Source organism: Ursus maritimus, unplaced genomic scaffold (assembly GCF_017311325.1).
Source record: "Ursus maritimus isolate PB19 unplaced genomic scaffold, ASM1731132v1 scaffold_19, whole genome shotgun sequence".
NCBI classification, from domain to species: domain Eukaryota; kingdom Metazoa; phylum Chordata; class Mammalia; order Carnivora; family Ursidae; genus Ursus; species Ursus maritimus.
The window spans coordinates 50,190,874-50,218,352 of NW_024424341.1; the positions used below are offsets into that span (position 1 = coordinate 50,190,874).

Below are 27,479 nucleotides of genomic sequence, written 5' to 3' on the forward strand. Positions count from 1 at the left end.
CCCCCCCCCCCCCCCCCCCCGCTTTCAATTTCTCCCTCTTCCTCCCTCCAGGCACACGGTGCCACCCCCCTTCTCCCACATACCCGGGGGTGGCCGCTGGCTGGTGGGTGGAGAACACGGCTCCCAAACTGAGCCAGCCGTCTCGTGCCCCACCCCCACCCCCTCCAGGAGAGACGGGCGCCATGGTGTCCTCCACCTTGAAGCTGGGCATCTCCATCCTCAATGGAGGCAATGCGGACGTGCAGCAGGTAACAGGAGAAGGGACTTGGGAGGAGGCCAAGAGGGGTGGAGGCTCCCCTGTGACTCCCACTTCCCCTGCCCCTCCCGCCCCCTCTGTAGAAAATGCTGGATTATCTGAAGGACAAGAAGGAAGTGGGCTTCTTCCAGAGTATCCAGGCACTGATGCAGACGTGCAGGTAGGGGCTAGTGGATATCTCGCAGTTAAGCCATTTGGTGTGGCTGGGGCCCTGCCCCTGGTCCCACCTCCAGGAACAGAGACCTACTCAAAGGAGCTCAAATACCGGGGAGGCAATTATAGCAATAATAAGAGGCTCTAAGAATGGACAGCTGAAACCAGAAGGTTGTAGCGAATTCAGGGGGCCCTCAGGCAGCAGGGCATTGGGGCTCTCTCTGATGACTCCCATTCACGTGACTACTGCTGTCTGCCTTTGTTCTCTTCTGCCAGCTGACTTTCCTTTCCCCTCTGAAGCTTTTGCTAACAGAGGGTTTCTGTTTCCTCCTGAATCCAGCTTGTGTCTCTTCATCTCAGCCCCACCTTGCTTGCGAGCGCCTGCCACGTGGCTTCTCCCAATTCTGTTTCTGCTTCTTCTTGATTTCAGCTCATGCATGGTTTACTGTGGCTCTCTGCCCAATATGGGGGGGGGGTGCTGCAGGGCTCTGGAAGAGTGGGGCAGAGGCCTTAGCCCATCTTCCCCCATCTTTCTTTCTCCCAGCGTCCTGGATCTCAACGCCTTCGAGAGACAGAACAAGGCAGAGGGGCTGGGCATGGTGAACGAAGATGGAACTGGTGAGGCCCTCTCTTGGGCTTCCGTCCCCTGGGACATCCTCTTCCTTCGGGATCGCCCCCTCGCCCACATTGCCCAGAGCTCCCTTCCTCCAAGACACCCACCCTCACCTATGACCATCCCCAAGCCCAGCCCCTCCCCCATGTGGTGGTCCCCAGTCCTGCCCCCACATTCCTCCAGGGTCTCCCTCCTCAGGGTCCCCATCCCTGGCTGTCCTTTCGTCCTGTGTTCCCCCCCCCCCATCACCACACGGACCCGGCCCTCCACATGCCCCAAGTCTCCCGCCCTGGTTGCTGTTCTCATTAATGTCCCTAATCCGGGTTCATTGCGTCTCCTCTTTGCCGTGTTGTGACGTGTCTAACTTTTCTGCCCTGAACCTCGCCTCCTGCCTCTCCACCTCTGCGTGTCCATCTCTCTTTCTCTTCCCTCTTCTTTCTCTCTCTCTCCGCTTTTACCCCCGTTTCCTACCCTTGCTTGGTTCTGTCTGGCTCCTTATCGCTCTGATTCTCTGTGGTCGTTCCTCTCTCCGTGTTGATGTCTTCATCCCTGACTGTGTCACTGTTTTTCTGTGTCTGTCTCTCTGTCTCCTTCCTGTCTCTCTTTTTCCCTCTTTTCTCCTGCTTCCTCCTCCCATCCTGTTGGCTGCCCCAGTCATCAACCGCCAGAACGGTAATTCCCCCAGCCCATCCCCTTGCTGTGCTACTGCACCCCTCCCTTCTAACCCCCAACCGCCCCCTCCACCTGGGCGCTGAGGATCTGGGCCTTCCAGGGAGGGAGGAACCCTTCAGTGAGGCGCCATGTCCGCAGAAAGTCTGGAGCAGGAGACCAAGATTCGGGTCCCAGATTAGCCACGAACAACAACTGGAGACTGTGACCAAGTCTCTTACCTTCTATAAGCCTGTTTCCCCACGTGTAAAACAGAAGCTAGAGAAGATAGCAAGGATCCTTTTCCAGCTAGATGTTCTCAGACTTCCGGACCCAGATTCGCAGTCCCGGGGTGGGGTAATCCCCACTCCTACCTACCCTGCTCTCTGCGTGCCCGCGACCCCAGATTGGCCAAGTCTGCGGTTCCCATCCGCCAACCGGATTGGTTGCCCCCAGCATCCACTCTGATTGGTGTGCCTGCCTCCTCTGCGCCTGCTCTGGTTGGCCCATTCCTGTCTAGCCTCCCTCTCTCTCTTTCTTCCCTCCCCCAGATCCCGCGGTGATTGGCTTCTTTCAGATGCCCACTCGGACTGGCCCATGTTTACACGCCTTCCCCCTGCATCTCCCGGATTGGCTGCTTTCAAGGCATCTGAGCCAATTGGCTGGCTGTCGATCCCACTCCCTGCCCAATCCCGTCCTGCTCAGAGCCTTTGCGTGAAAGTGACTCCAATCCCCTTAATCCATTAACCCCGCGCACCTGAGGCCCTGGATGGGGGCTAAGGGAGATACCAGCCACCTGAACCTCTGCTGGGTTGGCAGACATTCCCAGACGTCATCCAAGTGGTGACGTCAGAGGGGCACTGATGTTTAGAAAGACACTTGGGGCCCCAGCTTCATGACTCAGGGCCGCTCAGGTCTTCATCTGCTTCTGACTCTGAAGCCCTGTCTCCCCGGTGTCGTGGATGCCCATGGCCCTCACAGCTCTTTGAAGTGGTGGCTGCGCCTCCCTGCGCACCCGTGCTTTGTGCATGCGTGTGCAGTGTGCAAGGGCCGTGTGCATGCGTGTGCTCTGTCCTGGCTTGTCTGACCCCTTCTGGGCCCTGTCCCCCTCTCCCCCCTCCCCCACCAGGAGAGAAGGTCATGGCAGATGATGAATTCACCCAAGACCTGTTCCGATTCCTACAATTGCTCTGCGAGGGGCACAATAATGGTGAGGAGGAGGGGTGGGTGAAAGGGTAGGTGAAGAAGAGGCCAAAGTTTGGGGTCAGTCTGCAAGGGTTGCCTGAGCTCATCTCCTGGCCCCTCACCCCTTATCGGTGGTGGTCTCACCACCCACCCTTGACCCGATTGTCCATCATCCTTCCTTTTCAGCCATTATCAAGCCCTGTCCACCCACCTTCCTAAATCCCTCTCGAGTTTCTGCACTCTAGCCACTTTGCTTCACTTGCGCTTCTGGCCAGTCCAAAGTCCTGAAAACCAGTTTGCCCCCAGATCCATGTGAGCAGCGAAGGAGCACCTAGCCACATGCCAGTATTCCCCACAGGCGTTTAGCAGCAGCGGGCCAAAGTTGAGTGAATGTGGTAGCTTTCCATACTTTGGTTCTGCAGAGGGGGTCAGGAAATCACACAGCATTTTAAAATGAATGTATTAGAATCACGTCTTAATTTTGCTTAAAAAATACTTTGCCAGGAGGAAGGCCTTACAGATTCCTTCCCAACTTAAACAAGAGTTTCCCCCAACTTTTGTTCTGGTGTAGGCTGTTTCGGCGATCAAGGATGGCCCAGCAAGCTAAGGAAACACATCACTAATGAGAACATATAACCCTGTGCGGCACAGGTAGCCCCCAGCGTGGAAGGGACAGTCAGAATTCTGTACGACAAACATTCTACCCAAGGCCGTTTCCTATAACAAATATGCACAGTCTCACGGTTGTGGTTATCACACATAGCAGGTGATTGTGAAACCACAGACTGCCCAGAAACTAACCTTCGTCACAAGGACAGGAGTAATCATAAATCTAACTTCCACAGAATCTGCATCCCATTTGGCTGGTGTTCGGTACAGTAAACTCACCTGTAAATTTCTTTACACTCTCCTCTGTTTCATCTTCACTCCTCTGTTAGTGGATAAAGCATGATCCGTTGCTTTACATTCTCAAACACTCTAATAGACACAACTGGTTCTTCTTCAAGGTTTGTGAAATACCATCATGCCACAGGACGAGGGTTTTCTCTCTTTAATTGTAACTAGGGTGGAATCAGTCTTTGGGGTTTTCAATGAATTTTATTCCCTAGATCTCTGATTTCTTGGAAACGAGAATGTTCTAACGGGTGGAATTCCTCTCTCCTACCAAATTTGCAATCCAGTCCTCTGCATAAATTTGTAGGTTCATTAACCAGCCCAATCACATAAATATTTGAAATAGTTTTCAAATCTCAGACACTTTGCATGTCTTGAGTATTTGGTACCATTCAAAATGGACAAAAGGTTTGTCTATTATACACGTTCATGGCCATGTTCTCAGTTGACAGGGCTCTTTACAGGGGAGGGGAGCTGTATATGTACCCATTTAGGTGTAGTAAATGTTCAATAAACTTGTAGTACCAAAGAGTAAATGGCCAATCTTCATCTCACATTAGCATATAGTATATGCTCAATAAATATATATTAAATAAATGAACAAAAGAAATGACAGATGCTTATCGCTTCCGGCTTTGGGCAGGTGCTCAATAAGTATTTGTTGGATAAACGAATGAATAAATAACCAATCTTCCATCTCCCGCATCACATAGTAGGCATTCAATAGAAATTTTTGGAAACAAATGGAAGACTGAATCTCCATTTTCCCCTGCTACACTGTAGGTGGTCAAGAAACAAATTTTGGGGGGAAAAAATGAATGACTAAATGACTGACCCTCCACCATATTTGGCATGTAGTAGGCCTTCAGTAAGTGATTACTGCATAAATGAATAAAGGATCTTCCCCTTCCTCTGACACACAGTAGGTACTCGATAAAGACTACATAAACTAACGATGACGATTTATGCCTTTGGCATCCAACAGGCACTCAACAAACACTGACTGCACACTGTAGACTCTCGATGAATGTATGACTTTTCATCTCCCTAGATTTCCAAAACTACCTACGAACACAAACAGGGAACACAACCACCATTAACATCATCATCTGCACGGTGGACTACCTTCTGCGGCTGCAGGTGAGGACGTGAGGCCATCCAGGTGTGACCTGGCTCAGGGGCTGCGGGGCCCTGGTTGGCCCAGCACCCCTTCACACCCTGTCGGCCCCCCAGGAGTCCATCAGCGACTTCTACTGGTACTACTCCGGCAAGGATGTCATTGAGGAGCAGGGCAAGAGGAACTTTTCCAAGGCTATGTCGGTCGCTAAACAGGTGTTCAACAGCCTCACCGAGTACATCCAGGTAGGGCCCGCCCGCTGGGGCGGGGTGAGGCGCCCTGTCCCCCGCCCCCCCGCCAACCTCCCCAGACCTCCGCGCCCTCCCGGTGCTCACTGCCCCCCTCTGCCCCCAGGGCCCCTGCACCGGGAACCAGCAGAGCCTGGCGCACAGCCGCCTCTGGGACGCCGTGGTGGGATTCCTGCACGTGTTTGCCCACATGATGATGAAGCTCGCTCAGGTTCGGGCCCCTCTGTTCAGCGAGCTGTTTCCGGTAGCCCATTTCCAAGGCAGTTTCGCACCCAAGTCCTCCCGGGATGTTCCAGACGAGTTCCCTCAGGGTGGCCAAATCCATCGTCCTTCCGGATTGGCTCTCTGCATGACCCCGCCTCCTCCTCTGCCACACTTCCATTGGTCTGATGTGCAGGCCCCGCCCCCGCCAGTCAGGAGTTCCTCTATGATTGGTTGGTGTTCTTGTCTCTCCAAAGAGGTCCTCTCCTATTCTGACACCCCTGGGGATAGAAAGGGGGCAGCGTTCTAGATCAGGGGCTGGGACTGAAAGAGTGTTTTGTTTCTTTATTCTGCCTGCGGCAGATGACGCCCATCTCGGGCATCCATGATGTAAGGTCCCTGTCGAGTCCTTCTCCCGTTTCTAGAATCCTGTGCTCCCCTTTCCCTAGCAGCCCCGGCCCCTTTGCAGCCTGGTCAGCGTCTCATGAACACCTTGTCCGTTTGCTCTGCTTCTGTCTGGTAAACGTATTCAAGGCTGCACCATCCACATCCTGAACGTCATAAATGCCACAGCTTTCCAGCAGATGGCACTATTCTGTCTACTGTATTCTAATTTCCCAGCAGGAAGCGTCTGGAGGAAGGGGAGCCTTTCTCTAGTTACTCAAAGGTGCCACAGGGGCTGGCAGAAATCCTGTCTGGTGTCATCTGACTCTTTGCAAGGAGTTGAACTTGGAAGTTGTGTTGTTGATGTGATCTTACAGAGGTTCAGACAAGCAGGGAATGGCCCTCTGAGACCCAGTAGACCCTAACCAGCGTCTAGAGAATATTGGTGTTTTAGTGTAGAGTTCCAAATCCTGCCCTGTTAATTCATCAGCCAAGGCCTAGGGCTAGGTTGCACGGGCTGGAAATCCAATGCAAAGTGGTGGCTTAAGGCGAGAAAAATAATTTATCAGTTCACATCAGAGATCCAGGGCCTAGAGTGATGTCAGCAGAAAGTCTGTCTTCTCTCTAGCTTCATTCTCAAGCAGCCTCTCACACAGGCTGGAAAAATGGTGCCCCAGGGTTCTATGCACCCCACTAACTGCTCCAGAGAGCAGGGGACCCCTTTTGTATGTAAGCTCCGACTTGCAATTCTCTCTGATTGGACTGTTGAGACACATGCTCATCCCTGAACCAATCACCGTGGCCAGGGGAAAGAAGCTCTGATTGGCCAGATCTGGTCATACACCCACCCCTGAAACCAGGAAAGTGGGTTAGCCCCGCTCGATGTGAGAGTGCAGTTGTCACGCCACGCCACGCAGGGTGTTGGCTCTGCATCGCCTGCAGAGACACACCACAGACACCCATCCAGATTAGGGTCTTGAGGTTCTGGTATGTTGGGATCTTAGAGTCAGAATGCCGANCTTTGGAACTGTATTAGAATTAGAATCAGCAATTCTAGAAGGAGCATTGGGGTAGAGGAGTCTTCCGTGCCATTTAACCGGCATCCTTCCCCCTCCTCCGTTGTATCAGGTAGAACCAGATGAGATGACCACTCCGTGGGTCAAAAATGCTCGCGTGCTGGCAGTTTTATGTAGGTCAGCCTAATACAAATAGGGACCGTGAGCCAGAACTCTGACCATGTAGGCAGCTCCTGCAGGCCCTACATGAGGCACTGTGACAGGGGAGGCGGTGTGCCCCCACATCCTCCCCAAATTGTTTACCGAAAGGCACGCGGCTGAGTCCTCCAGCCTTTCCCCTGAACCCAGAGTCTGGCTTTTTCCATTGCACATTCATTCAGCAAACATATGTCAAGCGCCCACCATAAGCCCCAAGCTTCTGCCCTCCCAATCCCCCTCATCTGCCAGCTCTTGCCCCCACATATCACCTGTTGAGCCTGCTTCCCCCAGAGTGCCAACCCCACCCCCACAATCTTGTCTCTCTGCCCCCTTCCCCTGCTTCCGAGGAACATGTCTGGACTCGGGTCCCCTCGGAGGTAAGAGGGGAGTAGGAAGGGGTCTTAGGCCCTGCAGGGTGGGTCAGGAGGGGTGGAAGCAGATGGAGGTGGGGTAAGCTGTCTCTGCAGAGACCAGTCATCACATAACTGGGGTGTGGGGTCTCTAGGACTCCAGCCAGATCGAGCTGCTGAAGGAACTGCTGGACCTACAGAAGGACATGGTGGTGATGTTGCTGTCGCTACTAGAAGGTAAACACCCGCAGGGGGGCGTCTGGGGAGGATACAGAGGTTCAGACAAGCAGGGAATGGCCCTCTGAGACCCAGTAGACCCTAACCTTCAATTTCCTCTGACATCGTGTCCGAGTCAAATGGGTTGGTGAAGGAGTCACCGTAGTAGGCTCAGCAAACACGTATGGAGCACTTATTATATGCCAGGCCATGCATGTACGTACCTTAGTTCGTTGACTCCCCGGAGAAATCTTAATAAGGCGGGTGGTGCCTCATAGTTATTTATGTATTTATTTGTTAAATGTGTCAGTTAGCTTTTGCTGTCTGATGAATGTCCTCAAAACTTGAGTGACTTAAAACAACCGTAATTTATTGCTAATTAACAAGACAATTTGGGACGCCTGGGTGGCTGAGTTGGGGAAGCATCTGGCTCTTGCTTTTGGCCCAGGTCATGATCTCAGGGTCGTGGGACTGAGACAACGTCAGGCTTCATGCTCAGCGAGGAGTTGGCTGGAGAGTCTCTCTCTCCCTCTCCCTCTCCCTCTGCACCCCCCAAATTAAATATATATATATTTTAAAGATTTTATTTATTTATTTGACAGAGAGACAGCGAGAGAGGGAACACAAGCAAGGGGAGTGGGAGAAGGAGAAGCAGGCTCTCCACCAAGCAGGGAGTCCGATGCGGAGCTCGATCCCAGGACTCTGGGATCATGACCTGAGCCGAAGGCAGACGCTTAACAGCTGAACCACCCAGGCACCCCAATAAATATTTTTAAAAATAAAATAAAATCTATATAAATAAAGAAAGTGGAAAGGGACAAGAAGAAGCTGGAGCCTGTTTGCTCTCAAGAGGGGTGGGATCACACTTCACCACAGTCTCCACTTCTCCCCGCTGGCTTAACTTTGGCTCTGCCTCGCTCCTCTCTGGACCTTCTTGGCCTCAGAGGACTAGCGGAAGGCTTAGGTGTGTGAGCTCTGAGGTCATGCAGCTCTGGCTTCAAATCATCCTCAGCCCCTTGCTGGCTATGGAACCCGGAGCGTGTGACTTTCTCTGAGTCCCAGCCTCTTCACCTGTACAAACGGATAGTAACACCCCTCCCCTGCTGGGATGAGAGCGTGCCAGCCCAGCACTGGGCATGGCATCTGGGACCTGCTGGTAGCTTCTGGCATTGGTATCTTTATCGGTGACTCCCCCCAGCTATTAGGAAGGTGGACCGGCCAGGTTCACACATGACGCTGATGCAGGTCAAGAAATGAGCCATGCCCTCCGGGGGGAGGCATGGGAGCTGGCCAGGGAAGCTTCCACCAGCATAGTGGATCCTGGTGGCTCCCGAGCTGGAGAAGGAGGCCAGCCCGCTGGGGATCCAGAGAGGAGGCTCCCCCAGGCCACACTGACCGGCTCCCTGCCCACAGGGAACGTGGTGAACGGCATGATTGCCCGGCAGATGGTAGACATGCTCGTGGAATCCTCATCCAACGTGGAGATGATCCTTAAGTTCTTCGACATGTTCCTGAAACTCAAGGACATTGTGGGCTCGGAGGCCTTCCAGGACTACGTCACTGATCCCCGTGGCCTCATCTCCAAGAAGGACTTCCAGAAGGTGGGTGCTGGAAGGCAGGTGGGTGGGGTGCCAAATGGCAAGAGACTTCTCTGTGGGCCTCAGCTTCGTTATCTGTAAAATGGGGATAACACAGTCTTTGGGGTTGTTTTGAAGGTGAAATGCACGAACGCCGATGAGAACCTTTATTTCGGTTATCATTACCCTAGTGAGAGTGTTATCATCGTTATCCGTAACGGTTATGCAGTTGAGAAACTTTTGCTGGCTTTCTCCTCCGCGCAGGGCCCTCTGCTGGTACCATGGACACAGCAATGACCAAGACAGACACAGCCCTGCCTTCACGGGCCTTACGGTCTAATGGGGAGGCGGTCACTAAAGACCATTACAGGTCAAATAATGAGGCTTTTAGGAGGGGAGTGCAGGAACCGGTTCTATCCAGGAGCCGCCTCCTCTGCCTCTGTCAGTCCTCCCACTCCAGCTCTGCCCTGTCTCCCTACGGAACCCCAGATACGTCACTCGGCTGCTCTGAGCCTCAGTTTCCTCCTCTGTGAAATGGGACTAGGACAGTTACATTAACTATCTCACAGGAACGGTGTGAGGTGGACAGTGTGTAGGCCGTTCCTGGAGCGCAGGAATCTCAAAGAGCACTCAAAACATGCTACCTACTATTATTCCTGCCAGATCTTTCCCCCACCCTTTTGTTAACTGTTTCTTTTGAAATAATTTCTGACCTACAGAGAAGCTGCAAGAACAATCCATAGAATTTCTGATCATCTTTTCACCCAGATCGCCCAAAAGTTCACCTTTTTTTTAAAGGAAGTTTTTTTTTTTTTTTAAGATTTTATTTATTTATGTGACAGAGAGACAGCCAGCGAGAGAGGGAACACAAGCACGGGGGGTGGGAGAGGAAGAAGCAGGCTCCCAGTGGAGCAAGGAGCCTGATGCGGGGCTCGATCCCAGGACTCTGGGATCACGCCCTGAGCTGAAGGCAGACGCTTAAGGACTGAGCCACCCAGACACCCCAAAAGTTCACTTTTTACCACATTTGCTCTCTGGTGATTCTCCTTTTCTTCTAAATACTTCAGTGAGTATCTCTGGCAAACAAGGCCATTCTCTCACATAACCACAGAACAATTATGCAAATCAGGAGATCAGCATCAGTATGACTCGGCTATCTACAGACCTTAATTCTGTTTTCACTCAGTGAAGAAATTTTTTCCTGCTAAGGACCCAGTCTGGGGTCAGGGACCACATTTAGACATCCTGTCTCTTTAGCCTCCTTCAATCCCAAACCCTTCCTCCGCCTGTCCTTGTCTTTCATGACCTTGACATTTATGAAGAATAGAGACTAGTTTTTTAGAGAATGTTTCTGTCCTTGTCTGTCACGACCTTGACATTTCTGAAGAACAGAGACCAGTTTTTTAGAGAATGTTCCAGAATGTGGGTTTGCCCGTTTTTCCCATGACTCGATTCGGGTTGTACATCCTCGGCAGGAGTGTCGTGGAAGTGATGTGTTCTCACTGCATCCTGGCAGGAGGCATGTGATGTTGGTTCCTCCTGTCACTCCAGGCTTGCTTGGCTTGCTTGGTTCACGTAGCGTTTACCAGGGTTTCCGCTGGAAATTTGCCATCATTCCCGTTGATATCTTGTGAGGATGTGCTTTGCGACGATGTCAATACCCTGCTCACCCTTTAGGGTTAGCATGCATTGGTGATTCTGCCTAAAACGATGATTACTTGTAGTGGACAGATGGTAGTTTTCTTTTTTATTGTTTTTTAATTTTCTAAACCTCTTTTTCTTAGGGGGGAGGGGCAGAGGGAGAGAGAGAGAATCCCAAGCAGACTCCACACCAAGTGCAGAGCCCGACATGGGGCTCGATCTCACGACCCTGAGATCATGACTTGGGCCAAAATCAAGAGTCCAACGCTTAAGCTTAACCGACTGAGCCACCCAGGCGCCCCAACAGATGGTGGTTTCCTAACTTCACCATACCCTTTACCTTTCGTAGGTACCATTTTGCTGTACTCGTCCATCCATTTATTTGTATATATCAGTGTAGACCCGTGCCTTCTTATTTTAATCCAGGAGTTGCAACCGCGACTACGCATTTAACATTTAAATGTTCAGGGTCTGCTGAGTTAAAAATAAAGTGTCCCCGGCCTCCCAGGCGTCCTGAGAACATCCCCGCGTCTCTCCCCCTTCTCAGCCATACCTCCCAAGGGCTGTCTCCCTCCGCTCACTCCTTTCTCACCTCCCACCCCCTCCCTGACTCAGGGCTTGCTGGCTTCAGTCCCTGTCACTCTCCTGAGACTACCCTGACCAAGATGGTCAGTGACCTCTTCACCCCCAAATCTCTCCTCTGTTGTCTTGGCGGCATCTGCCACTGTCGGCCATTTCCTCCCCTCCGCGATGCCTGCTTCCCCGGGCGTCTGTGCCTCGCACTTGTGGGACCCCCACCCTCACTGCCAACCTCTCCCAGCCTCTTCACTGTTGCAGTTCCTGAGCCCTCCCCCTCCGGAAGAGCTGATAGTTACCATGTTCTCACTCTGTGCCAGGTCCTGTGTGTACATGGATTAGGTCACGTAGTCTTTACAGCATCCCCAAGTGGTAAGGACTATTTTTTATTCTCATTGACGGAAGTGGAAACTGAGGCATGGGGAGGCAAAGCGACATGCTCAGGGTCACACAGCTAATACGTGGCAAAGCTGGGATTAGAGCTCAGGCAGCCTGGCTGCAGAGCACACAGCCTCCTGACTCGGCCATTGATCTAGTCCAATAAAGAGCGAACATTCCCTCGGTTCCAGGCCCTGGCCTGAAGTCCCAGCCCTACCCTCGAGCCTGGCAGGTTTAGGGAGAGAATCTCCGTCAGCCAGGGAACCAACAATCACCATGTAGGAGCTAAAATACACCTCATTCGTAACCTTTAAATGATTCTTCTCAGAAAAGGAAAGCCATCAATGAAATGAAAAGGCAGTTTATGGAATGGGAGAAAATATTTGCAAACCACAGATATGGTAAGGGGCTAATATCCAGAACATGCAAGGAACTTACACAACTCAACAGCAAAAAAAAAACAAAAACCAAAACCCAAATAACCTAATTTTTAAATGGGCAGAGGACCTGAATAGGTATTTTTCAGAAGACATACAAATGGCCAACAGGTACATGACGACGTGCTCGAGGGGCACCTGGGTGGCTCCGTCATTAAGCACGCGACTCCTGATCTCCACTCAGGTCTCGAGGTCAGGGTCGTGAGTTCGAGCCCCACATTGGGCTCCGCACTGGGTGCGGAACCTCCTTAAAAAATAAATAAATAAAAGGTGCTCCACATCAGGGAAAATGCAAATCACGCCCACAATGAGATACCACCGCACACCCGAGAGGATGGCTGTTATGAAAAGGCAAGAGATAACGAGTGTGGGTGAAGATAGAGAAAAAGGAGCCCTCATGCACCGTTGGTGAGAATGTGAAATGGTGTGGCCACTAAGGAAAAGAGTATTTTTTCCTTAAAAAATGAAATGAAATGAAATGAATGTAGAACTAGGAAATGAAATTAAAAAATAGAACTGCTGTAGGATCCAGCAAAGCCACTTCTGGGTATATATCCGAAGGAAACAAATCCATTGTCTTGAAGAGATAGCTGTGCTCCCATGTTCATTACACCATTGTTCACAATAGCCGGGGTATGGAGCTAACCTCTGAATGTGATATATAACGGACTATTATTCTGCCTTTTAAAAGAAGGAGATCTTGTGATTTGCAACAACATGGATGAACCAGGAGGACATTATGCTAAGTGAAATAAGCCAGAAACAGAAAGACAAATAGTTCATGGCATCACTTACATGTGGAATCTTAAAAAAAATGAAAAGAAAAGAACTGGTAGAAACAGAATAGAAAAGTGAGTGGTATGAAGGGCTCAGGGGTGGAGGAAATAGAGAGAGATTGGTAAATTTGTATGAACGTTGAGTCATAAGATGAATTTTAAAAATGAAATGGGTACAGATCCCTCCTGACTGTTCAGGGCTTCACACAGAACAGGGTTGATGTCATATACACATTTTATAGCTCAGTAGCTCAGTGTCACAAAGTTACAATCTGCAACTTGAAAAGTGCGTTGGTTTTATTTTGGAATAGAGAATATATTCACATAATTTAAACAGCAAAAATGTAACAAGGTATGAAGTGGGAAGTCTCACTCCCACTGCTTTCTCAGCCCACTTCCCCCCTCCCCCGACCTCCCCACTGCTGTGAGTAACATTAGTTTCCTTGGTATCCTTGCATCGGTCCCCCCCCCCCATTTTGTTATTTTCCTCCTTTCTTGCATAACAGGCAGTGAACTACATACACCGGTCTATATCACTTAATAATATATTCTGGAGATCAGAGAGTGACCTCATTCTTTCTGTGAAGGTGCCCAGTATTCTATCTTATGTATATATTATGGTTTCTTTGATTATTCTTTATTGACAGACACCTGCTTCGCTCCTAGTCTTTTGCTTTTACAACTCATGGGCAGTTGTGCAAGTTGTGCACTGTACGAAGGTACAGTTGATAGCACAGAATATTGTAAATTTGTACTATAAATTTCCAGCAGGTGGGAGTAAGTGTGCTGAGGAAGGCTCCATTTGGACCACTAGCAATGCTGGCCACCACAAATACCCTTGTACATAATGTCATTCTTTATGTGCGGTTATATCTAAGAATATACTTCCAAAAGCAGGATTTCTGGGTTAAAGAGAAAATGCATTTGTCATTTGGACATATTTTGCCCTCTGTTTTTCCCTGTCATTAGCAGCATGTGAGAGTGCCTGTTTCCCCACAGCCTCGCCACCAGACCGCATTGTCAAATATTTGGACCTTTGCCAATCTGATAGGTGAAAAACAATATTGCTGTGCAGTTTAAGTTCACATTGCTCCTACTAGGGGTGCAGTGAAACATCTTTTTCTGTTATTTCTTCTGTATTACCTTGTTCAGTGAACCGACCGTGTCCTTGGCTTATTTTTCTATTGGGATGATGGTATTTTTCTTCCTGATTTCTAAGAGCTCTTTATGTATTAGGCTGATTATAACTTTGTTAGTGATAGGAGTTGCACCTGTTTTTCCTAGTTCATCATTTGTCTTTTGACTTTGCTTTTGGTGTTACTGTATATTTTTTGGCTATGCAGAATACTTTGATTTTCATGTCGAAATCATTTAAACTATCTGATTCACGTTTCATGAAATAGGTAATACAAGAATACATTCTTCTTGTAAAGAAACTCAGAACTTACCACTATGGTCGAGGTCCCTTTTGGCCCCCACCCCCAATCCTGTTCTCTTCCCACCTCTCCAAAGACTACCACTGGCATCCACCTTGGTGCACATCTCTCCAGATGTTTCTTTCTCAATTTCTGTGCATACATAGATCTGCATTTTAAAAGTATAACATTGTTGTCTGGTTTCCCATGATCTTTGTGGTTGACAGAGTTCGCACTTTGCAAGGCATGTCTTCATTGATAAGTACTTTGCAGACTCCAAAACACCTACTACGGGTGAGAAAGCCCTCCCTGGTGGCCGAAGACACATTGCAGGCTAGTAACTTATGCTTGGTCAGTACTGTTTTGAGGTTTTCCCTATTTTTTTTTTTTTTTTAGTCTGCAAAGGTTATTTGGGTAGACCTCATAAATTCGTCCATTTATTTTTTTAAAAAGATTTTATTTATTTATTTGACAGAAAGACAGCCAGCAAGAGAGGGAACACAAGCAGGGGGAGTGGGAGAGGAAGAAGCAGGCTCCCAGCAGAGGAGCCTGATGCGGGGCTCGATCCCAGAAAGCCGGGACCACGCCCTGAGCCGAAGGCAGACGCTTAACGACTGAGCCACCCAGGCGCCCCAAATTCATCCATTTAAAACGTACAATTCAATGCAGGTTTTTTTTGGACATATTCACACAATTGTGCAACCATAAGTACAATCTAATTTTAGAACATTTTAATCACCCCAAAAAAGACACCCTGTACCCTTTGGCAGTTACTTCCCACTTCCCCCACCCAGGCCCCTGACAACTGCTAATCTACTTTCTGTCTCTATAGTTTTGCCTGTTCTGGACACTTCGTGTAAATGGAGTTGTATAATAGATGGTCTTAAAGATTTTTCTTTTGTGGCACCTGGGTGGCTCAGTCGGTTGGGCATCTGCCATCGGCTCAGGTCATGATCTCAGGGTTCTGGGATTGAGCCTGTGCTGGGCTTCCCTGCTCAGTGAGGAGTCTGCTGCTCCCGCTCCCTCTGTACCTCCCCCCTCCTGTGCTGTCTCACTCTCGCTCTCTCTCTCAAATAAATGGATAAAAAATTTTTAAAAAAGACTTTTCTTTTGTAAGGAAAATTACTTTTCCTTTTATAATCACAAACCACAATGTCATTATCATTCCTAACCGAAAAGGGAAAAAAAACAAACAAAAAGTATCTACAATTCTTTAAATCATCAAATATCTAGTCAATGTTCACATTTCCAAATCTCATAAATATCACTTATAATTTAAAAAGTGTTTTCTGGGGGCACCTGGGTGAGAGTCTGTTGAGAGTCTGACTCTTGGTTTCAGCTCAGGTCATGATCTCAGGGTCATGAGATCAAGCGGAGTCGGGCTCCACAATGGACGTGGAGCCTGCTTAAGATTCTCTCCCTCAGGGGCGCCTGGGTGGCTCAGTCATTGAGCGTCTGCCTTCTGCCTTCGGCTCAGGGCGTGATCCCAGGGTCCTGGGATCGAGCCCTGCATTGGGCTCCCTGCTCTGCTGGGAGCCTGCTTCTTCCTCTCCCACTCCCCCTGCTTGTGTTCCCTCTCTCGCTGGCTGTCTCTCTTTCTGTCAAATGAATAAATAAAATCTTAAAATAAATAAATAAATAAATAAATAAAGTGTCTCTCCTTAAAAAAAAAAAAAAAGATTCTCTCCCTCTTTCTCCCTCTACCTCTCCCTGACCCCACCCCCCCCTCACTTGCACGAGCACGAGCGCTCTCTCTCTCTCTAAAATAAATAGGGGAGCCTGGGTGGTTTAGTCAGTTAAGCAGCTGACTCTTCATTTTGGCTCAGGTCATGATCTCAGGGTCCTGGGATGGAGCCCACCTTGGGCTCCTCGCTCAGCAGGGAGTCTGCTTGTCCCTCTCCCTCTGCTCCTCCTCCCAATCTCTCTCTCTAATAAATAAAATCTTTAGAAAAGAAATAAATCTTTAAAAAATTAAAATGTTTTTCTTTTTTTTAAAGATTTTATTTATTTGAGAGAGAGTGAAAGCGAGAGCAAGAGAGCGAGCGAGAGCGACCATGAGCTGGGGGAGGGGGAAAGGGAACCAAGGAGAAGCAGACACCCAGCTGAGCAGGGAGCCCAATACAGGACTCGATCCCAGGACCCTGAGATTATGACCTGAGCTGAAGGAAGACGCCCAAAAATGTTTTCTGAACCAAGATCCAAACAAGGTCCACCCATTGCAACTGGTTGCTATTTCTTTAAACCTCCTTGTATCTCCCGCTTCCCCTCCAGCACTTTTCCTTTTCCTTGTAGCGATCTGCTGGAGCCCCAGGTGCTCGGCCCTATAGAGGGGCGCTCTCTGACAGAAATACAGTGTGGGGGCGCCTGGGTGGCACAGCGGTTAAGCGTCTGCCTTCGGCTCAGGGCGTGATTCCAGCATTATGGGATCGAGCCCCACATCAGGCTCTTCCGCTATGAGCCTGCTTCTTCCTCTCCCACTCCCCCTGCTTGTGTTCCCTCTCTCGCTGGCTGTCTCTGTCTCTGTCAAATGAATAAATAAAATCTTTAAAAAAAAAAAAAAAAGAAATACAGTGTGAGCAGGGCGCCCGGCTGGCTCCTTCGGTAGAACATGCAGCTCTTGATCCCAGGGTCGTGACTTTGAGCCCCATGTTGGGAGTAGAGTTTACTTTTTTAAAAAACCAGAAATACAGTGTGAGTAACATGCATCATTTAAATGTTTCTAGCATCCCCGCTTTTAAAGGGCAAAAAGACACGCATGAGGTCATTTTCAAAAAAATATATTTTATTTAACCTCATATATCCAAAATATCATTTCAACATGTAATCAATACAAAACAACTATTCTGCATCTTACATTCTTTTTCTCATGCTAAGTCTTTGACATCCAGTATGTAGCCCTGATTCAAGGGCTCAGCAGCCCCAAGTGGCCCTTGGCTCTCATAGGAAAGTGCCTGTCCTGTTCGCAGAGTTCCGCACGGTTTCCATGGCTCAGGCAACTTTGTAGTGTCATGTAGCGTGTTCCTCCTTCCCCTGTGTTTCCTGTAAACTGAGACTTAGGTCAAGAAGCCCATCAGATGTAGGTTCGGATCTGCTTGTTTGTTGTTTGTTTTGTCGGCACATCCTCTGTGGAGCCGCCTACATTCATCAGGAGGCAAATCCTTGCTTGTCATCTCTCCTTTGGTGAGGTCAGCTGCTGCTGCTATTCGCTACCCAGACACGTTAGTGCGCTAGAGACTGCAAAATGACCATCTTCTCATTTTTGTTAATATTCTTATTTCTAAGGGACCATTTATCACGCATCGTATGGTTTCCTAAACACAAAGCTTCATAGGATTCCCAGACTCTTTACAAAAATGTATTTCACAACAGGCGTTTCGGTTTCTTTTTGGTTTAAATGGCAAGGTCAGGATTTTTAAAAGGAAATTTTAATTTTAATTTAAAAGGAAATTTTAATTAAAAATTATAACGAAGGGACAAACTCTTCTCTGTTTTCAAGATGCTTAATTCACTGGACAGCTGTGTCCTAAGCATCTACTATGTGTAGCAGCAAGCAGAACAGACAGGGATCCCACCCTCAGAGCAGGTAGCCCAGTGGGAAGGGGCAGATGAAAATAACTAGATAGGGGCGCCTGGGTGGCTCAGTCGATTAACTGTCCAACTCTTGATTTCAGCTCCGGTCATGATCTCAGGATGGTGAGGTTGAGCCCCATAGCGCTGGGCGTGGGGCTTGCTTAAGATTCTCTCTCTGCCCCTCCTCCCCCTTCCTCTCTAAAACAAAACAAAACAAAACAAAAAAAACCCCAAACAAACAAAAACTAAACAAAATAATTTCAGGTTATAATCTGTAGTCTGAAGGAAATGAGCAGTGTGCCATGAGAGAGAGCATAGGTGGACTAAGCCCTGTCAACCTGGTGGATGGGGGAGGCCTTTCCAGAAAAGAGCATTGAAGCTGAGAGCTGAAATGTGCCCTGTGGAGATGGGGGTGGTTGTGGCATCCCCAGAGAAAGGGGACAGAAAGTCTAAATGCTGAAAGGTGGGAACCAGAGGCGTGGCAAGGGGGCCAGCATAACTGGAGAGGGCTGTTGATGGGGAAAATGGAAGAGGTCAAGTGCAAGAGGGGCGGAAGGCAGCAGACGTGCAGGGCCTGGTTGGCTGCACGGAAGACTCGAATTTTTAACCTGAATGAAATGGAGCCAAGGTACGATTCTGAGCAGGGAGAGGTGTGTCCTTTGATGTTTACAGGGTCGCCTGCCTGGGGATAGAGGGGGAGCAGGGGAACAGGGAAGAGGTTGCTGTGAGAGTCCAGTGGGTGACAATGCAGGACAGAAACCAGGGTGGGACCATGGAGGGGGCAGATGTGTGTGGGTTCTAGATCTGTGAAGGCGGAGCTGACAGATTTGCTGATGAATCAAGTGTGGGCGGTGAGATAGAAAAGAGGAATCAAGGATGACTCAAAGGTTTTAGCTTAAGCAGCGGGGTGGGGAGCGATGCTATTCCTGAGATGGGTAAGACAGTGGGAGGCGAGGTTTTGAAATCAAGAGTTCAGTTTGGACTGTTGCCAGTTTGGGGTAGAGCTCCACAAAAGGATGTTAGATAGGGGCTTCAGCAGTTGAGTGTCTGGATTCTGGGGAGAAGTTAAGGCTGAGATGTACACTGGGCGCTCATTGGTTATGGGATAGTGTTCAGAGCCTTGGGCCTCAATGATATCTCCATAGAGAGTGTGCATCTCAAGAAAGGGGTGCAGATTCCAGACCTGGTGCCCCCAACCCGTAGAAGTCTGGAATAAAGGAGGACTCCAGCATAGGAAGCTGAGAGCCATCAGAGAAAGAGGTATTTCGAAAGAAGGGGAGTGGGCAAATGGATGATGACAAAGAGAGGGCCACAAATCACAAGAGCAGAGTCCAAGACCGAATGGAGGGGAATATAGTTCCAGGCCTCTCCATTGGGAGGGGGTCTTTGAAGACGGCAGCGTCACACCGCATCCGAAGTGGGGGCAGCAGGCCAGTGCGGCAATGGTAGATGATGAGGGGTTCCTGTGTGATGATGTCTCCACACTCTGTGGTTTCTAGAGCCCTTCATGATTTGCAAAGCATGTTACTCATTTAGAAAGCATTTTGCAAAGTTCTTGGCTACAAAGCACTTTTTAGAGCCAGAAGATTTTGCTTCTGTTCCTCCCCCGGAGCAGCATTTCTCAGACTGCATGCTGCGATTCATCTGAGGGTCATGAAATTAATTTAGTTAAGTCATGCCCAGCATCTTTGAAAATAAAATGGTATCGAACACGGCAGAGTGTGTTGCATAACGAAAGTCAGAATCATATCATAAACCCCTTTCTCTGGAGTCCCACTACAAAATGCATTCTTACTGTGAGTGCAGTCAAAACATTTGAAAAACTGCTCTAGAGAACTTCTTGCAACAAGTGCACAGGAGATCAGCACAAGACTGTTCAATGAAAGTGTTGTCTGTAAAGTAAAAAACTGGAAATAACCAAAATGTCCACTATCGGGAGGATATATGGTGTTACATTTATTAAAAATACTACTCAGCAGTAAAAATGAATTCATTTGATCCATATATCAACATGGATAGATCTTGAAAACATAGTTGAGTGAAAAAAAGCAAGTTTCAAATTATATAATAGCATTTCTTTAAATTAAAAAAAATGCATGGAGGGGGCGCCTGGGTGGCACAGCGGTTAAGCGTCTGCCTTCGGCTCAGGGCGTGATCCCGGCGTTCCGGGATCGAGTCCCACATCAGGCTCTTCCCCATGAGCCTGCTTCTTCCTCTCCCACTCCCCCTGCTTGTGTTCCCTCTCTCGCTGGCTGTCTCTATCTCTGTCGAATAAATAAATAAAATCTTTAAAAAAAAAATGCATGGAATAGTATGTATTTTTGTGAGAAAACGCCAGGATATTTAGGTAGTAGAAGTATTGAGACATGTTTGGAAGGATAGATCAACGCCAGGATAATGGTTACTTTGGGAGAAGGTGGGGGTGGCATGGTGGGGGGGAGAGTGAAACAAGAATGCGCAGAAGGCTCCAATCATACCTGTAATGTTTTAGTTCTTAAATATTTAGTATTTGAAAAATATGTCCATGTGAGCATTTAATTCTGGGGTGATGGGCATATGACTTTGTTTCCAGCTGAAATTCAGAGCTCTCCACTGTGTCGAGTGTCAATAATGTACTTGCTGGAAAGGGGTGGGGGCAGCCCAAACGGGCCTTCGGGAAGGTTTGGGGTGGGAGGTGACATGAATCAGTCAGGGCCCTAGCCTCGAGGGGCTGTCCTGGAGGAGACAGTAGTTACCTAACTTGGAGATAGAAGTTGTGTGGGTGGGACTGTAGGGCTGACATCCGAGGGAGGGACATGACCAGCTCAGGGAGGAAGTCAGGGAGAGCACCATTCTCTTCTAGTTCCCTGACCCCAACTGGACAGACCCTGCCTACCTCCACAGGGTCCCCGGGAGCCTCTGGGACAGGCCACAGGAGCCCACAAGCAGGGAGGGTAGACAGCAGGCCTGCAGGGCACATGGAGAGCCTGGGGCAGCATTTCTTTACTATTCTACACAAGTGCTGAGTTTCACCCATTCACATCTTACCATCTGTGAAAAAGGAATGTGTCTTACGGTGGATGGTGGCTCTGCTTTGTGGAAACGCAGCATTCCGGTACAGCCCTATCTGTGCTAACCTGCCGGGGTTTCAGCCCTGGGTGATGGTTATGATTCTGGAATTTTCTGTCTTTATGAAAAGCCCATAACTGTTTTTAAGAAGAGCACTGAGGCTCCCCGGCCGGCCCTCTGACCTCTCCCGCCCACCCCTGCCCGACCGCAGGCTATGGACAGCCAGAAGCAGTTCACAGGCCCAGAAATCCAGTTCCTGCTTTCCTGCTCCGAAGCAGATGAGAACGAGATGATCAACTGTGAGGAGTTCGCCAACCGCTTCCAGGAGCCAGCCCGCGACATCGGCTTCAACGTGGCAGTGCTGCTTACCAACCTGTCGGAGCACGTGCCCCACGACCCGCGCCTGCGCAACTTCCTCGAGCTGGCGGAGAGTATCCTCGAGTACTTCCGGCCCTACCTGGGCCGCATCGAGATCATGGGTGCCTCGCGCCGCATCGAGCGCATCTACTTCGAGATCTCGGAGACCAACCGCACCCAGTGGGAGATGCCCCAGGTTGGCTGGCCTGCGCCCGTGCATGCTCACCTCCCCCAGCTCCGGCGCATGCTCCTTGCACGCTTGGACCCCACAGGGGCGGGTACCCGCTTTGTACAGCCTCTGCGCAGGCCCTGGGGGGCCCTTGCTGCACTCATGCAAACCCATGCCCAGCCTTTGCACCCATGCTATGGGCCCTGCGGTGCCCTTGCACGTCCCCGGGTCTCCGCTGCCCACCTCTAGCAGATTTAGCCCGAAGATAGATGTAAGCCCCTCGCACACGTACTAGCATTGCTGTGCCCTCACTGGCTGCTTGAACACCATGCCTGCCACTTGCACACTCACCCTGGGAGCTCTAGTGTGTCCTTATAGTTCTATTCACACCCACGCTGTCACGTACTGGAACACGTTGGTTATAGATGGTTATACATCTTCCTTGCTCATCTTCCCAGCAGCCCCTGGTGTGCCCTCTCTCGAGCTGGCCTACTCATGCCCTCTCTTTTGCACACTCACCTTGGAGGCTCGGGGCCGGGGGTGGGGGTGCCTTGTTTTGCTGGCCTCCTCCTCACCAGTCACCGCATGTGCCCCCAAATGCTCTCTGAGGTCCCGGGAAATGATGTCCACTTACTTGGGGTCCACGTGTTGGTGCACACCCCTTGTACACTCACCCTGAGGTTATAGTCCTGGCACACCATATGGTTATCCACCCCTCACTTATCCAGCCCCCGCATGCCCTCTGTGGCATGCCCATGATCACCCGCGCACGCTTGGACCACACTCCGACTCACCCACAGAGCCACTGAGTGTCCTTGGCGGCCAGGCCTATCCTCGGCCTGATGTGTCCTGTCTCAGCCTCTCACATGCCCACCCACAAATGTCTGAATGCCCCTTACACGCTCACTTGCCCCAAGAGTACACTCATGTGGCTCTAGTAGGCCCCCAGCCAGCTCACACTTAGCTTGCATGTAGCTCCCATTCCCTATCCTCTTGCACTCCCATGTGCCCCTCACACACTCTCAGCCTCCAGCCCTGACTCTGTTGCCCCAGTAGTCCTCTTGCTCACACACACTGCATGCCCCTTACACTCCCACTTCCCATTTGTTCCTCACCTGCACATTCCTCCCACATGCTCTTGCACACGCCTTCCCATCTCACACTTGTAGCCCATGAGGCTTGCACTCCCATCACCCCCTCCACAAATGGGCCCCTCGTGTCTCCTCAGTGACACCTGGCTCAAGCACACCTGGGCTCATTTTCCACGCTGAACCCTGTCCTCATATTCTGGGCCTTATTGCACTGACTCCCGGGTTCCCCTTGCACACTCACGCCTGCCTCACATCCGCTGACGCTATGAATTATAGGCCCCTCCCACACTAAGGCTCCCCTTCAGTTTGGGCCCCAGGCCCTTGCATGGCTGCCACGTGTGCCCACGTCCACAGTGGACACTTGAGCCCCACACGGTGGCATCCTTCCCACATCTTCCCATACCGCCACCCAATTCCTCCCTTAGTCCCTGGTGCCCACTCACATACTCCACAGGACCCCTCAAGATTTTGCACATTCACCCATGTCCCTTGGGGCCTGATTGCATACCCCTCCTCCACAAGCAATCTGGCATAAAAGTGGTTGCACCATCCTTGCACGCAGGATGTCTGCCACATCCCTCCACCTGCAGGAAGCCCCGGCTCACCACAGGCCTTTCACACTTCTACAACCTGTGGGTGCTCCACCCACCTCCACCCCACCCCCACCTCTCACGTGCTCCCCACATGCACACTCTGTCTCTGAATTCCTCCAAACACCCCGTTCTGCCTGCTCACCCCCTCGCATTCCCACTTTCTCCTTCTGCTCGAGGCCACGTGCGCCGCGTGGACCTCCAGCGCTCTGCAGCCCTATAACAGCGAGCGCCATGTGGCATTTATTAGGCTCCGGGCACGGTTCTCATCCCTCGGCATCTCTGAACTAACTGAATCCTCACACCAACCCTATAACTGAGGTCCTATTATTATCCCCCAATTTCGGAGGGGGAAACCGGGGCCCAGAGAGTTACGTCTAAGTCACCCAGCGACTCAGTGGCAGAATCCGGGTTGGCACCCAGACAGGCTGGCCGGCTGTGGAACCTTTGCCCTCACCCACTACGCTCCATCTCTCAGAGGAGCGAGGAGCATCAGTTCCCGGGCCAGCTTGTGGGGAATCCAATCCTCCCTAAGGCCACCGCTCGGCTGCTGCACCCCGAGGACGTGACTTGCTAGGCCCCCATTTCCCCAGCTGCGAAGACTGGGGCAGCCGAGCCCCTCGTCTAGGATCGTGGGTGGGGATTCCGGGGGATCCTCGCCGTCACACACCCTGTGCGGGGTCGGGTGGGGGGCTCGGCGGCCCGCGCGCTCACCCCGTGGCGCCCCCGCCCCGCACGCAGGTCAAGGAGTCCAAGCGGCAGTTCATCTTCGACGTGGTGAACGAGGGCGGCGAGTCCGAGAAGATGGAGCTCTTCGTGAGCTTCTGCGAGGACACCATCTTCGAGATGCAGATCGCCGCGCAGATCTCCGAGCCCGAGGGCGAGCCGGAGGAGAACGAGGACGACGGCGCTGCCGAGGCGGGCGTCGAGGGCGCGGAGGAGGGCGCAGCGGGGCCCGAGGGCGCGGCGGGGCCGGCGGCGGCGGCTTTGACGGCGCGCGCGGCGGCGGCGGCCGAGCGCTCGCGGCCTCAGCTACCGCAGTCTGCGGCGGCGCGTGCGGCGGCTGCGGCGGCTCACGGCGCGCGAGGCGGCCGCGGCGGTGGCGGCGCTGCTCTGGGCGGCGGTGGCGCGCGCGGCGGGCGCGGGCGCGGGCGCGGCGGCAGGCGCGCTGCGCCTGCTCTGGGGCTCGCTCTTCGGCGGCGGCCTCGTGGAGGGCGCCAAGAAGGTGACGGTGACCGAGCTTCTGGCCGGCATGCCCGACCCCACGGGCGACGAGGTGCATGGCGAGCAGCCCACCGGGCCGCGGCACGCGGACGCGGGCGCCAGCGGCGCGGCGCGGGCGGAGGCGCGGGCGACGAGGAGGCGGCGGCGCACGAGGCCGGCCCGGGAGGAGCCGACGGGGCCGCTGTCGTGGCGGACGGGGGCCCCTTCCGGCCCGAAGGGGCGGGCGGCCTCGGGGACATGGGTGACACGACGCCGGTGGAGCCGCCCACGCCCGAGGGTTCCCCCATCATCAAGAGGAAGCTGGGGGTGAGAGGCTCCGGGGTTTTGGAGACATTGGGCGTAAGAGGAAGGACGGGCCGGGGAGGGAGACTCCCAGAAACAGAGAGAGGAAAGAGAGTCTGAGAGATAGGCCCGCAGAGACAAACCAGGGAGACATAGACCAGGGATAGAGAGACCCACGGAGAAGTGGACTCAGAGAAGGACACCCAGAGAAAGGCTCGCGGTGAAACAGGTATTTCTGGGAGAGATCAAGGTCTCTGCAGCCCGAGAGAGGGGAGACCCCCGAAACCAAATGAGAGGGGAAAGGGGACCGGAAGCTAGAACAGCCCAGGATAGGGTCAGGGACGATGGGAGAGCCCCTTAGAGATACAAAGGCGGTTGTAAGGAATTAAGTAGCCCCCATCCTCAGGCCCTGGGTGCCGTGGGGCTGCAATTGTCAAGGCGATGGGAAGCCCTGGGGAACGAGAGCTCCACTTGGAGTCAGCCTGGCCCTGCACAGTGTTTTGGCAAGGCTCTCCACCTCCCTGAGCCTCAGTTTCCCCTCTGTAAAATGAGACTCATAATCCCTCTCCTGATGGAAGGAGAGGAAAACGTAGATTGTGCAGGGGAAACGACCAGGAAGGGACCCAGAGAGGGACAGGCAGAGGCGCTTTGAGAGGCGCTGGGGGTGGGGGCTCCTCCCTGATGCTTGCCCTGCTTCCAGGTGGATGGAGAGGAAGAGGAGCTGCCTCCAGAACCAGAGCCTGAGCCAGAGACAGAGCCCGAGCCCGAGAAAGCCGAGTGAGTGGCTTTGGAGTCCAAGGGGCCCGGCCCCTATCGTTGTCTCCCTCCTGGACAGGGAGCGTCCTGAGGTCACGCTGTGTCTTCAGCATCACCCAGACCAGGCTGGGGCCGAGAGGAGGGGCTCTGTCAGAGGGAGTGGGGAAATGAATGCTCCTCTCTTACTCCCAAGCCTTCCTGTGGGCTGTCCCCTCCGCTCGGAGAACTTTCTCCCATGTTCATCTTGGTCTTCCTCCTCCTAGAGCTCACATGTCTCCTTCTCCAGGAAGCTTGCCTTGACACACACCCTCCACCACCAAGTGGAAGAGGGGTTTCTGGGCTCCCACAACCCCCGAGTGTCCCCCATCCCAGTTCTGACCACCCTGGGCTGCCACTGCCTGGTGACCAGTCTGTACTCCCATTGGACTGAGCCCCATGAAGGCAGTGACTCAACACTGTGTCCCCAGCACCATTCAGACCTGGGCCAAGCATGGAGTGGGCCCCCAGTGCATGGCTTTGAATGAATGAATGAGTGAATGAATGGATTGCCCGGGCACTTCCTCACTCTTTCTGTGTCCTGCCCTCCAGTGCTGAGAATGGGGAGAAGGAAGAAGTCCCCGAACCCCCACCAGAGCCCCCCAAGAAGACAGCACCTCCTCCACCCCCTCCAAAGAAGGAGGAGGCTGGAGGCGGGGGCTCAGAATTCTGGGGAGAACTGGAAGTGCAGAGGGTGAAGTTCTTGGTGAGGACCCCACAAGGGCTTGCTGACACCTCTTCTCCCCAGGAGACCCCCTTGGTGCCTTCACAGCACTTCTCTTCTGCACCCCGTTCTTGAGCTCACCTGTGCCAGGCTTATCGCTCAGGAGAAGCCAGGCTGGCCTGAGGGCACAGATGTCCCCAGACAGAGCCAGGACCTGGTCACAGGGCAGCATCTTAGGTGGTCCCCCGCTTGGCCCCTCAGCCTCTCCCTGCTGAAGATCCTTATTCCAACCTCCATACCTTTGCTCATCTGGGGCCACCTGCCTCGGCTTCCCATCCCCATGTGCTATCCAGAGCTAAATCCAACCGAGGCCATGCTTCCGTTCCTCCCGCCATGGCCTGTTTCTTGGCTGTCAGCCTTTGGGTCGGAGCCCCCGCATCAGTCCCAGCCCCTCCTGTCCGAGGCTGGGGGGAGAGCTCACCTCATCCAAGCCAGGAGTTCGGGAGGCAGGGCTCAGGGCTCTGCCGGTCCTGCCTCCTCTCCAGACCCAGCCTGACATGAGAGGCTGAAGGAAACCTGTTGGGGGCAAGGTGGTCCAGTGAGGATGCTTGGGAAGAATGAGGGACGGGGAGAACGATAGAGAGAAAAAGGGAGGGAGAGACGGAAGGAGCTGTCCTCTGTCTGGGCTAAAGCAGTTGGGGCAGCCTCACACAGAAAGCAGCATACCAGAGCGGTTGGGTGGTCTGCCACTTCTTGGCTGTGTGACCTTGAGCAAGACATCTCACCTCCCTGAGCCCCGGTGTTCTCATCTGTAAAATGGGCATATCAGCCATGCCTGCTTCCTGGGACTGTGGTGAGAGCCACACAAGTTCGTGTGGATAAAGCTCTTAGCGCACATCTTGGTATACAATAAGCACTAAATAACTAGGAGGTTGTGGGACCAGATTTTGGATTGGTGGGTGGATCATGGGGGTGAATTCTCCAGGGAAGAAGGTGGACTGTGAGCTCTTTCTCTTTCTCTCCTCATCTTAGAACTACCTGTCCCGGAACTTCTACACCCTGCGGTTCCTTGCCCTCTTCTTGGCCTTTGCCATCAACTTCATCCTGCTGTTTTATAAGGTGCTGGGCATGGGGGGCCAGGGGGATCAGGCGCTTATCTGGGCTGGGGGACGGGGTGGCTCAGCCCCTGCTAGGTTCCCAGGGCCCCCACAGTGAAGGGACAAGGTGTTGGATTGGGGGTGCAGGGGAGATTCTTCCTGGACACCTGGATCTTGGGATTCCCGTGGGAGTGTGTGCGGGTATCTGGGTGCATTGGGACAGATGACTGACCGTCTGCAGGAGTTAGAGCAGGGAACCAGTTTGGCCTTCCACGCTCAGCTCTGCCGCTCGCCAGCCCCGTGCCGCTGGGTGCGG

General features: G+C 52.0%; 1 protein-coding gene across 1 annotated transcript in view; it reads left to right on the forward strand.

Moving 5' to 3' along the window:
- Positions 1–27,479, forward strand: part of RYR1 (ryanodine receptor 1) — a 108,378-nt gene that overhangs the window by 71,386 nt on the left and 9,513 nt on the right. The window contains 17 exon segments of the mRNA XM_040633935.1: positions 169–248; positions 340–416; positions 954–1,027; positions 1,677–1,694; positions 2,800–2,880; positions 4,801–4,889; positions 4,983–5,111; positions 5,221–5,325; positions 7,419–7,500; positions 8,893–9,080; positions 21,109–21,450; positions 23,846–24,123; positions 24,125–24,435; positions 24,438–24,634; positions 25,311–25,387; positions 25,955–26,108; positions 27,099–27,185. Coding sequence (XP_040489869.1) covers positions 169–248; positions 340–416; positions 954–1,027; positions 1,677–1,694; positions 2,800–2,880; positions 4,801–4,889; positions 4,983–5,111; positions 5,221–5,325; positions 7,419–7,500; positions 8,893–9,080; positions 21,109–21,450; positions 23,846–24,123; positions 24,125–24,435; positions 24,438–24,634; positions 25,311–25,387; positions 25,955–26,108; positions 27,099–27,185 — 2,369 coding nt within the window.